This window comes from Mchenga conophoros, linkage group LG3 (assembly GCF_057382185.1).
Source record: "Mchenga conophoros isolate Kocher_MC1m ecotype Shallow Benthic linkage group LG3, M_conophoros_male_GT1.1, whole genome shotgun sequence".
NCBI classification, from domain to species: Eukaryota; Metazoa; Chordata; class Actinopteri; order Cichliformes; family Cichlidae; genus Mchenga; species Mchenga conophoros.
This window is the reverse complement of record NC_140528.1, coordinates 3,150,046-3,162,037: the sequence shown is the minus strand read 5'-3', so window position 1 is coordinate 3,162,037 and position 11,992 is coordinate 3,150,046. Positions and strand designations below refer to the sequence as shown.

The following is an 11,992-nucleotide window of genomic DNA, read 5'->3' as shown; positions in this document are numbered from 1 at the left end:
TCCCATTTTAGTAAGATATTTGTTAAAGAATTGATTTTCTGTCAGCTCACTAATAAGGCAAAATGGTAGCACTCAACATTGAGATTAGCATTATGCACAACAATGTGCATAATCTGAATGTCTCAGTTGTTTGTTTTAAAATCCATTGTTCTATAATTTAAAAAAAAAGTGGTCCAAAAGGATTTTTCTGCTCTTTCCATACACCAATACTGTGAACATGTGTGTCAAAATTTGATTTATATTATATTATTTAAAGAATTACACATTTTTCACAAACTGAAACAAAATCCTTTAAGTGGAATCAATGTCAGTGAATGAAGCACAAAGGACAGTGTTAGTAAAGTCTGATTTATTTATTTTTTTCATGTTCAGGGCATGAAAAAATAAAGAATCACAAGTTTACATTTATGCACAGGAAACATAAAATCAGTATTTTTCAGAAAGTATTTCCAGCAGAACCATTAACAGAATATGAAATCCCTAAAATTTTCCATTACTTCCTCAAAATTTAGTGATGATTTTCTAAAAACATTTGGTGGAGAGTTTCCATTTGAGTTACCTGATCTTTAATGATTGGATGTAAAACTTTGGAGTTAAAACCTTAGTAGTTTAAAAAATAGAGGATTTTGGCTTATTAAGGTAACTTCAGCGTCAACCCTGTTTTTTCTGGACTGCAATGCTGATTCACAATCTCAAATGCATATTATCTGCTACCATCTATCTATTATCAAACTGCATATTAATCACATGTCCTTTTCACATGTCCTATAACAGCGTTAGATTTTACTGGCATGTCTTTTATAGTCTTTTTAGATTTTTCATCACCATTTGCTAACATCTCTGGTGAGGATGTTAATAGGATCATTTTCTGTGGAAGAGGTGGAAACCCTGGGTTAACTTAGCAAGTTGATAACTGTTTATCCCGATCATCAGTGTTAGGGTAAATAAATCCAGATAAATACTAATGAGAGGTGAATGTGTGTGTGAATGGGTGGATGACTGGATGTGTAAAGCACTTTGGGGTCCTTAGGGACGAGTAAAGCGCTCTACAAATACAGGCCATGTAATGAGAGGTGATTAAGCCATTTCTCATTATTTGCCCTACAAACAATCAGATCTCTCATTTGCACAATTACTTTATTCCCTGTTGTGTACGTCAATTTTCAGTGTTGCAACACTGGAGTTTGTCATGCCCAATGTAATGACAACATCATCAGCTGTGTGTTTCAGATCATGACCATCAGCCTTTCCTCTGACAAAACCTCTCTCTTTACTGTAATACATCTTATGAAAAAGATCCCCATCACACTTTATTTCCTTGTCAAAGACTCCGACTGCGAACCAGTTAGAGTACCGGGCGTAGTCAAAAGGAACAGAGAACATAACGGCTATTTTCTTATCAGCTCTGTTTTTAGATTGATCATAGAGATGGTAAGTGAAGACTCCAACAGATCCACACGTTGTGCCACCAGTCTTAGAGAACAGACTGTTGTCAGATTCATATGGCCCAAGTTTTGTTGGCAAAGGAATTAGGCAGCATCCACTAAGAAGATGCAGGCTAGTCAGAAAAAAGAAAAAATATGAATTAATATTCTTATTCAAACAGGACCTGAACTCCTCATAATGAGTCAGGTGGATCATTTTTTAGAGTAAGAAACTGGCACAGGGTTATTGCTGCTGAGAAAAAAACATTGTGACAGACAAACTGCTCACTTGATTCATTCTGTTTGTTAATGGTGACCTACAGGCAATATCTCAGTCACAGTAAAAACTGATTCACAGACAAATATGTAAGTTCAGATAAACAACTCTAACTTCACGTGCTGATGTGTTAAATGTGTGTCATTGTTAGATTGTTTTCTCTGTGTTTACTGCACACAAACACGGGTGTGATGCTGCTTAGGTCACTTATATTTCATTTTATATACATTTCTCTTATTTTTAGATCATCAGCTGTGCAGTTCAACAGCACTCACCTGCATGAAAGGTCAATATGAATGAGTTTGTAAAACAAAGTGAAAAAATATGATATTTTTTCAGATTTTTTAGATTTTTAATGTGTAGAAATTTAGAAAGATCCCACTTTAGAAACTACCACTGTACACTGAAGAACAAATGTATAGTCACCTGGGGTTACAAAGGGTGTAGCCCTCGGTCTTGTTTGTAATATGAACAGCAGACTGACGAGCACCCATGGTGTCTGTAAACTGAAAAACAAAAAGAGAGAGAAGAAGGTGTTTCTGTCTGTGGGAGTGTCTATGTTTGTACATCAGTGAACACAAATTCTGAGGACTCCAATAAACATTATACAAACTCCATTATAATTTCCACTGATCATGTTACAGTCCCTGAGGTTAACCCTGTGGGACCTTACCAATAAGAGAGGCCTTTTTTAAAAGGTTTCCTTCAAAGAGCACTGTAGCTTTTTTCACTTAGATTTTCCTTTTGTCATTTCATGCCTTGAACATTAAAAAAAAAAACAGTTTAAAAATGACCCCTCAGTGTCTGTGAGCAGCTGTGACATAAGTCATATTCCCACAACGAGCGCTCCAAACACACAGAGCAGAAAAATGATGGAAAAAGCGGTGAATCAGAGAAAGGAGCATTTACATGCAAAATTAACTAATAAACATGAACTTGTCTCCTTTTCAATCGAATAAACAAAGTCAGATTCACAATGATGAGATGAATTCAGGTGAAAACAATCAGCAGTGTTTGTATGAGCAGTCCTCACAGTCTGACTGAAACTAGATCTGTCTGTTTATACCCTGAAAGTGAAAGTAGAACATCTGTTCATGAACTGAAGGAAATTTGACAAAAACGATTTTTTGCTTTTCCCTTTAACTGCCCCATTTTTTCCTCATTTGTTTTTTCCTGATATATATTTTTTTTTTAAAAAAGGTTTTTCCTCTGATATTATTGTATCTTAGAGCTTTACCTTGACAACGAGATATTTAAAACAATGTCTCCTCTCACCCCTGCGGTTGGTTTATCTTTCAAACTCGGGTCATCTACCCGAAACCTGGGAGCTTGAGGGTCCTGTGCAGTATCTTTTAGCTGTTCCTAAGTTACAGCATTTAACAGGATGCTCTAAACATTGCTCAAACAGGATGCCTACACTACATTGTAGTGAAAGACTAAAAATCTATTCTACACTCACTGCTTGATGATTTGGTAGACTGCCTGTGATTAAGAGACTGAAATAATGTTGTGCATGTTTCTCATTTGATCTGCTTTGCAACAAATAGTTCTTTAACTTCTTTAATGCCTTTACCTTGAATTTGATAACTAAAGGCTCCACCCTAATTATGTAATGCTATTAGAGCGCAGGTGTGTTTCCACTCAACACAACCTGAACAGCAGAGAGGGAGGAGAGAGAGAGAGCAATGGAGAGGGAAGAGTAACCCTAGCTAGAGGCTGAGCTCAGGCCAAATAAAGTTTAAGTAATTACTTTTAGCCATGAAAAGTTATAGAAGGTACAAGAACCTCCTTTTGTGGCTTTCATTTAAAGTGATCAAAACTGTTTTTAAACTCTGGAGACCAGCCATCACTGTTGGTGAAAGTACTACAGAAATTGACTTTCTGCAAGTTTTATGTGAATTGCTGATGACGTGTAGTCTTTGTCTTTTCAAACAGACTTTATTGAGACCCATCAACAGTTCAACAGGCCTTCATGGAGACCTGCTGATATAAGTTCTCAGAGCTGCTGTAGAACTATTTATAGCTTACTGTGGAAACACTGATCAAACTGTTAGCAACAACATGGACACACATGAAACAACATGAAAGTACAGTTTGACCTTTATGCATTCAACTGTAACTCAGTTTTCCTTAAGTGCAGTTTGTACAGCCTGAACTGAACATGTAAAAGATTTTAGAGCCTGTATGGGATTTTCTTTCATCAATGTAGTCACATTGTTTTAGTAACAGTGCTTTTATGTCACTGGCTTTAGAATGTCTGTTTCACACTTTTTTGCACACAGTAAGAGAGTTATGTTATCTTGGGAAGTGGCGGCACTTTATTGCAGTGTGGGGGAAAAGTCCACAGGTGTTGATAGACTTTTGTTTGTCTCTGAAGATGGGGGAGACCCTGTAAGAGGAGATAAGGTGGTAAAAATCGTCCCCCTTCTGGTAAGGGTCAAAGGTATACACAACAGCTGTGCAATACGTTATCTGACTGTATTTAAAACCAGAGCTGAGATCAGGGGAGAGAATACTGGTCAGTGCCCCGCGATCGCAGCTCTCTCCCAAGGATGCTTGTGTTTATTAAAAGGTGTTGGCTTACTGCGCATCTGTATCTGTAGGCTTTATTAATTAAATTTCCATAACAAGCTGCAATTTCAGTTCAGTTCAATTCATATAATTTCAGACAGTAAAGCGATTTTTAAAACTTAATATACTTTATACTTATTATACTATAATACTATAATAATGTGTCTCCAATCTAATCCAGTCAGTCTGAGAAATGTAAAACGTGTTTTACCAACTCTCATGTTTGTTTTGGTGTGGACAGTCTGTTGGAGCAGAGCCAACAGTTTGTGACACAAGATTTTTAACAGAGGCCAACTTGCTACGTCTAGTTTAAAGAACACTTTAAAAATTCCAAGTTTATTGTTCAGCAGAGGCATTGTATTCACAGTTTGCTGTCAGTGAGCTCTGTTGTCAATGGATGCAGTGAACAAAGTATGTGGTACAACAAGTCTGTGGCCCAGTCTTGATTGTGTTGTTCAATCCTGCAGATCTAACACACAAAGAGCAGAAGTGAAACCGAGTGTTTGAAATAATGAAAAGTGTCACTTCAGCCTGTCTGTGCTGTTCAGAGATCAGAAATAAATCATATTTCTCATCTTTGAAATTTATCCATTAACAGTGAACTCTACTATCACTCCCTTCCAGTCCACTTGTCAAGATCTACATATGAAGGTTTCTGAGGTGAGAAAAACCCCACCCAAACATAAATCTATAGCATTTTCTAATTTTGATTTTTTATTTTTTTTTCAGTATTAGTTTAGCAGTACCTTTTGAAAGCAGTGCTCTTATTCTTGGCTACATCAAAAGTCTAAATAACTCTGTATGTATCAAAGCCTCCTAAAGCAAGTTTGTTTGTTTGGGGTTTTTTTTAACCAAACTAACAAGAACTAAAACTTTGGATATTTCCTCTATAACTGTATTTTAGTTGTTTCCCAAGTTCACAAAATAATTTCATTAAGTTTTAATTCTCATTAAAGGTCATGTTTTTATTAATTAAGCATTAATGATTTTAGTTTATTAAAACTGTTTTTTCCACATGTAGTTTTAGTGAACTGTAATAACTCATGTCCTGACATCTGTGTGTTCTGTAACATCTCTTGTTTTGGAGTAGAGCCAACAATTGGTGGCTCAGTATTTTTAATCAGTGGCTGACATGTGAAGCCTTTGTCTAACATACTTATAGACAATTTTACAAAGTCCACTCTGTGTCTGTGAAACGGCAGCCAAGCTCAGGACATATTTAGTCTGATTCCCAGATTCTGATCACACTAACAGAAAATAACAGTCAGCCTCATTGGTCCACCTGTGAGTCTTTTACTGTGAACAAAAAATTATTTTAAAAAGCAGTTTAAGACTCTTCTATTTAAATTGGTTTTTAACTATATTTGTGCTGAATGTTGGGTTGTCCTTTTTTATGTATATTTGTTTTATATTATTGTGAAGCACTTTGCAGTTTTTATCCTGTGAAGAATGCTATATAAATAAATAAATAAAGTAAGTAAGTAACTATGGAGCGGCAGATTTGTGCCGGAACTAAGCTGCACAGCTGATGTTAGCCAGGAAACATTACACACTGACTTTAATACAAACGCACACAGTTTGTTGTGTGAAGAAATCAAACACGAGCTGAACAAACAGTAAAGTTCCTAAAGACAAACTGTTAAAGGAGGAAACAAAGCAAACTTACAGTTTCTTCACACACCAACAACAAGCTCCACTCCACACCTGGACACTAAACACGGACACACAGGTGAGCTGCTTCCTGGAAGGAGGCGGGGCTCCACCTGAAACTCAGCACAGGTGGGAGGGGCTCAGCTCTGTGTGTGCTGATGTGTTAACTTTAAAAATATGCCGTCTGACTGCTCAGACTGAGTCAGAGTAAAGTTCACATGCTGACGTGTGGAGACATGAAACCTTGTTGTAGCTGCAGGTGTGAACACACTGATCCCAGATCAGCTCTGCTGTATTTGTAACATGAACATTTCTGCTGCAAAGCTTCAAATGTTCAGCATGTTTCTCTGTTTCCAGTCTATAGATCCAGTCACACTTTCTACCTTCACCTGTGCAGTAAAGACTGAGAGCAGAGCTGAAACCAAGCGTCCAATCAGTGAGCAGCATCAACACCTGAGCTTCATTCAGACTCTGTTATTGAAGATGTTGTTGGTACAAAGTTCATCTGCTGCTCACATGAATCCATGAAAGATTTATTTCACTGAATGTTTCTTCAAAGCTCATTTCAACCTGTTGAAGTCATGAATGAAAGTGCAGACTGAGAGTGGATCACATGATGTTTGAGGTGTGTCATGTGACATGTTCAGTATTGTCACACATGTCTAGATTGTCCCTGATATCATAACTGCTCAAACACTGATGATTATATTTGAAGAATTATTCCTGATGGCAGCAAAGTTTGAATGGAGCTCTCTGTCTGTGCTGATTTGTCGCCCTCTGGAGGTCAAAGCACAAACCTACAGGGCAGCTGGGGAACAGCAGGGATCTGAAATCATACGAGATGTTAGTGAGAAGTTAGAACAAACGGACTTAAGATGGCTCGAAGTGATCAAAGTTGATCTAAAACAGAAGATAAATCCAAAGCAGCATCAGATGAATGTTACCATTTCCAGTTACGGTGCCCTTCATCTAATATGGAAATGTGTTGGTTTTTTTTGCCGTGTTGTTGTTCTTCCTATTGTGTTTAGGCCAGAGATGCTCTTCAAACAGCGGACAGACATGACCACATTACAAGAACATGGTGTGAGTCCGATTTGATATTCCAGTCAACGCTGAGAGACCTTAACCAGGAAGTCAGAGGTCAGCTGATGCTGCGAGCAGGAAGTGAACCAAGGGAAAGGTCCACTCTACTCAATCTCAAAGAAAATATGCTGGTATTTGTTGATGTTGATGGTACAATAAAAATATATAATATAATAAATAATAAAATATCATGTGATGATGAGATGTGTTGTTGGTGTTTGTATTTTCTGTAAATGTCTTTTTTAATGTAAATGCTTTGTTCCAGACGGACAGGGAATCAGTTGCTGTACGATGACATCATCTTGATGTTGACGAGGAGGGCGAGAAAAACTAGTTTTGTCCTGCAGATGGCGATCTTGCACCGTGTTCAGAGAGCCGACACTTTGATGGTGCTGCTCTACTCAGCTTACTTTAGCCTGGGTTGGACTCTATATGAGCAGCTTCCACTCTGGTTTCACTCTTAAACACACTTGTTTGATTTCACTTGTAAAAGTTGAAGAATAAATATTTTATTACAAAATTATTTGTTGATGCATTTTTTTAGGGTCAAATATCTTGTTTGATTTGAGGAATGAACTGTTAGGGTGGAAAAAGTGAATCAGGTTAAAATAGTGGTGCTTTATATCAGTGAAGATGTATAATGTAATTTAAAATGTTGATGATGGGTTGTAGTGGGCTTGTACTTACAAAACTGCCTCATTTTATTGGAACGATCCACAGTTGCATCCATTCACGGATGACATCTGACATCATTTGACATCTGGTCTGAACACGTTTGTACACAAGATGCCTCAGTTCTGGATGTTCCCACAGACTCCTCTGTGCACCTAAAGAAAAGGTCAAGGGTCAGCAGCACATGTAGTTGGGACAATTCTTCAGTCGCACAAACTACACAATGATTTTCCTCCAATGACGACTTTTCACTTGCAGAAATGGTCCTGTGTGATTTCCAGGCTGTGATATAAAAACTAGTTCCTAATGGCAGCGACTCACTCAGTAAACATGTGTTTCCTTCACCAACCTCACACACAGATCCAATAAGATCAGGAAGTGGGCAGTATAGTACAATATGTGTTATTCTGTGCTGCACTGCCCAAACTAAAGATCTGCTGAAGTGTTGGAAATGATCCAGATGTTTATTTTGGACGATACAGCAGAAGATCAGACATGAAAGTGGAGATAACACAGAAGACCTGCAGCAAAGGTCAGAGGTCAGACTGGGCCCCTGGATTCAACAATGAGCCAATGATCATCAAGCAGTGACTAAAGCAGAGCCCTGACGTTCTGACATTCATCACACAGTCAGAACAAATGTCTGCTGATGACTTCATCTCATGAAACGACTGATAGATGTCAGTTCATTGATCAGCTGAGCTGCTGATCTTCATCGTCACAGAAACATTCAGCTTGTTTCAATCAGTAAATAACTCCCACTACTCCCAGTTTGAACTGTTCCCACTCAAAATGCTGTGAGAACAATGATCATTGTAGAACTTCACAAACATCACGTGTTGTTTTCCACATGTAAGATCAGCAAACACACAGAAACTTCCTGTTGCCACACACGGCCTCTAAAATCTCTTCCACGCTTTCTGTCTGAAGTCCACTCTCTGTGTCGGATCCACAGGAAACAACAAGATCTTATTAACATGGTTTTCAATGTGTCTCCTTCCAAAAAGTCCAACCAATGAACAAATGTGTGTATTTGTGGAGGCCGAACAAAAGCATGACACATTTCTCTGTTTCTATAAACTGGAGTCAAACACAAACATGAAGAGTTTCACTGACAGACTCCAAAATGCCCCCACAGTGGATCAAAGGGAAATCCTACAGTGTGGCCAGAGACTCTTAATGGCTCCAACATCAACACATCCACAATGTTGGATCCAGTTCTGCCTCACAGAGTTACTAAGACACACCCTCTGCCAGCATCACAACAGCTCCACCTGCTTCACCTGCCTCCTCAGCATCTGTACACCTGAAGAGAAAAGAAAGGCTCCAACAGCTCAAATCTACAAAGGATTCATGAAGTTTCATCCAACAATAACATGTTTGCCTTCCACAGTGTGCTGTTAGACACCACTGTACCTCTGCCATTTCAAAAAGAGCAGCTTGGGAACATTTTGGCTCCAAACACTTTGTGTTTAAGTTCTTTGTTTTCTTTGTGAAGCCGACAACATCTGGAGCTTTGTGACTCATAGAAACATCATTTTGTTCTTTAGATGACAGCAGATTGGGACTGAATAATCAATCACTATCAAACCAATAAAGACAAACATGCTGATTTTACAGGAACTTTGTTGGAGAAGCTGCAAAGACATGAAACTGGTGGAGATCCCAAACCAGTTGATAGTGCTGGTTATTCCAAATAAAGCTGTTTCCCTTTGAGATGAAATGACTTTGTGTCCTGATATATAATAAAGATGTTGTTGTTTTTGAGCCCCTGTATTAAAAGTAGTTTAAAGTCAGCTTGAGTTTGATGTCTTTATGTCAAAGCTGCTCATGATGTTGAGCTGCTGATGGAATAAAAACAATATAAAAGCATGTAGTCCAGACTTAAATGTAGCCTGTTGTTAGCTGAGGTCCACACACAGTGTTTGACAGTGTAAAGTGTGTGAAAGGGCTGCTGGTGGAGCTCACTAGGATGAGCAGGTGACCACGAGGTGGAGAGCAGCTGGCCTGGCTTTGACCCGGGCCACGCCCCCTTTCTCTCTGCTTTGCTGTCACTTATCTTCACTGCTCTGTCCAATAAAGCTGAAAAAGGCCCCGAATCAAAGAAATCTGCTGCAGCCTCTGAAACGTCTTCTGTTTCCTTCCCGACGGCTTTTTCACCGTCAGCCCATCAGACAGTCCAGCAGCATTTATGATGATGTCATGATGTTGAAGAGGCTGCTACGGTGGCCTCCCATGACCCCCAGCCTCATCACAGCTGAGATGCAGACATTTGAAAACATTCAGCAGACAACTGAATAACAGTCCAACACAACAGTCTGTGTGCAGACACACACTGACCTTTCATAGAGTCAAACACAGCTGGTTGAGTCATTTCTCTGTGAGTCTAAAGTGAATCTAGTATTTGAAAGTCCACTTCCTGTATTTGTTGTTGAAGACTTCTTCAGCTTCTTCTCAAGGACATCAGCTGCTTGTTTGGCAGCAGAGGCAGTTAAGAAGCTTCCTGAAAAACACTGAACAGTGAGTTCACTGTGGCATATGACAGATTCAGCTTTCTGTGTGCAAATGTGTCTGTGTCGACCTTTCAAATGCTGTTGAATCCAAAACATCAGCGGCTCCTCGGCTGCTCGCTTCATGCACTTCTGTCTGTGTGACAGTCCAATGACATCACAGCTGTTTCCAGCCCCAGTGTCTCAGGACTGGACACCTTTAAACATGTCGAGGATCAAACAGCGTCCAGCTAAACACACATGAAACTATCAGAGCTGACAATCATTCCAATAACATCTAATGGTTCATGTATGTAGACACAGGACTACAAGGAAATGGCTCTCAGCATCTGGCTGTGGGAACACATGAGTCCCTGTTTGTGTTCAGATTGTGTGCATGTTTTAGACGTGTGTCACATGTAGAAACACAACAATCCCACAATGACACACAGATGTGTTTGACACAGCTGTGCAGCTGTAAGTTGTTTCTAATGATTCATTGAAGCTCTTCTAACATTCTGGAGACGATCAGTACATGAATCTGTTCAACACGACAACAATTTGACTTCAGTGTGAACGTTTGCATTAAATAACCTTCTTCATCCAGCTGACAGCATCTTCATCCTATGATGTGAACAGTTCCTCCTGTTGATGACAAACCTCTGACAGGATCTGCTTGAGGAGCTTTTTCATGTGCAGCTCTCTGAGCTCAGGGCTGAGCTGCTGTTTCATCTTTAAGAGCTGCTGCCTCCTCGCCGGACTTGTTCTCCTCTTCTTCTCCTAATGACACCATTTCTGCTTCATATTAAATTCAATAAAGATGCTGACATGTATCTGTAGCAACAACATCATTGAATCTAGAACAACTGGAGCCAAACCAGTGGCTCTGCTGGGATCACTGGTGAGCCAACACTTCCTTGTTGATGCAGATTTCAGGGCTTCCTTTTGCTCCTCCGTTATAACTGTTCTCTCTTCTCAACACATGATGACACAAAGGAATCAGCAGTGACAAAGATGATGCTGAAGAGAAGCACACACTTCACACATATAACAGAGCAGTGCAGTTACACACACCTCTGCTCGACATCAGGCCTCAAACAAAGACACAAAACACTAACTTGACTCTAAACAGAAGAAACGAGCAGCTGTTTCTGTTCTGTGCTTATTTATATTTGACACACATGCTTCTCTTTGTGCAAACACACATCGCACTATAAGGGTAACCTCGCACACAATGATTGGACAGCACAGTGATGATGCTGGGAGATCCTATACGCAGCAACACAGAAACACTGAGAACTTTAAACAATGATGGAAAGTGTTATAAATGACTTGTTGGCCTCTGATCTGTCACAAACAGCTGAAACGTGTCTCTCATGAGTCACATGAAGGTTTTTGACAGAAAGGACAAAAAGTAGCTGCAGTCAGTTTGTGTCATTTTTATATTTATTCATCTGGGAGAAAAATCTGAGGGACATTAAAATGTGTTTTCAACAGAGACAAGAACATGAATATAACAGAACAGGTAAATGAACATGTTTCAAGTAAACAGCTGGACTGATCAGGTCCAAACACAGAGTGATAAACTTGTCAAACAGCTGTCATATCTTTATATAGAAGCTCTTTATAAATGCTGCTCACTGCAGTCTGTTTACTAATAATGTCAAAGTGTTAGAAACACAGAAACATCAGAATGGTCTTTGTTCACAGAAACCTGTCTGGGATCCTTTGTTGTTCTTTTGATGCAGAGTTACATTATAAATATAAAGAGTTATTTCAGAGTCTCATCAGTTTTCCTGCATGTCTTTATTTAACACATCAGCAGG

The 11,992-nt window shown here is 39.1% G+C and overlaps 1 protein-coding gene across 2 annotated transcripts; it reads right to left on the bottom strand.

The window, feature by feature from the left end:
- Positions 1 to 348: 348 nt before the first annotated feature.
- LOC146576997 (DELTA-sagatoxin-Srs1a-like) lies at positions 349 to 6,033 on the bottom strand. Of its 2 annotated transcripts, XM_085251711.1 has the most exons (3): positions 5,939 to 6,033; positions 2,128 to 2,207; positions 349 to 1,558 (listed from the first exon to the last, which is right to left on the bottom strand). In XM_085251711.1, exons 2-3 carry the CDS (start codon positions 2,193 to 2,195, stop codon positions 1,138 to 1,140), a joined length of 489 nt encoding a protein of 162 aa, XP_085107837.1. In that variant the 5' UTR covers positions 2,196 to 2,207; positions 5,939 to 6,033; the 3' UTR covers positions 349 to 1,137. The 2 variants fall into 2 exon arrangements, with proteins under 2 accessions (XP_085107837.1, XP_085107828.1); XM_085251702.1 differs by lacking the exon at positions 5,939 to 6,033 and having other exon boundaries at positions 2,128 to 2,373.
- Positions 6,034 to 11,992: the final 5,959 nt, after the last annotated feature.

Coding starts and splice junctions, on each gene's coding strand:
- LOC146576997 (XM_085251702.1), bottom strand. CDS start 2,270: ATGTACAAACATAGACACTCCCACAGACAGAAACACCTTCTTCTCTCT. Junction 1,559..2,127: donor TACACCCTTTGTAACCCCAG/GTGACTATACAT, acceptor TTTTCTGACTAG/CCTGCATCTTCTTAGTGGAT.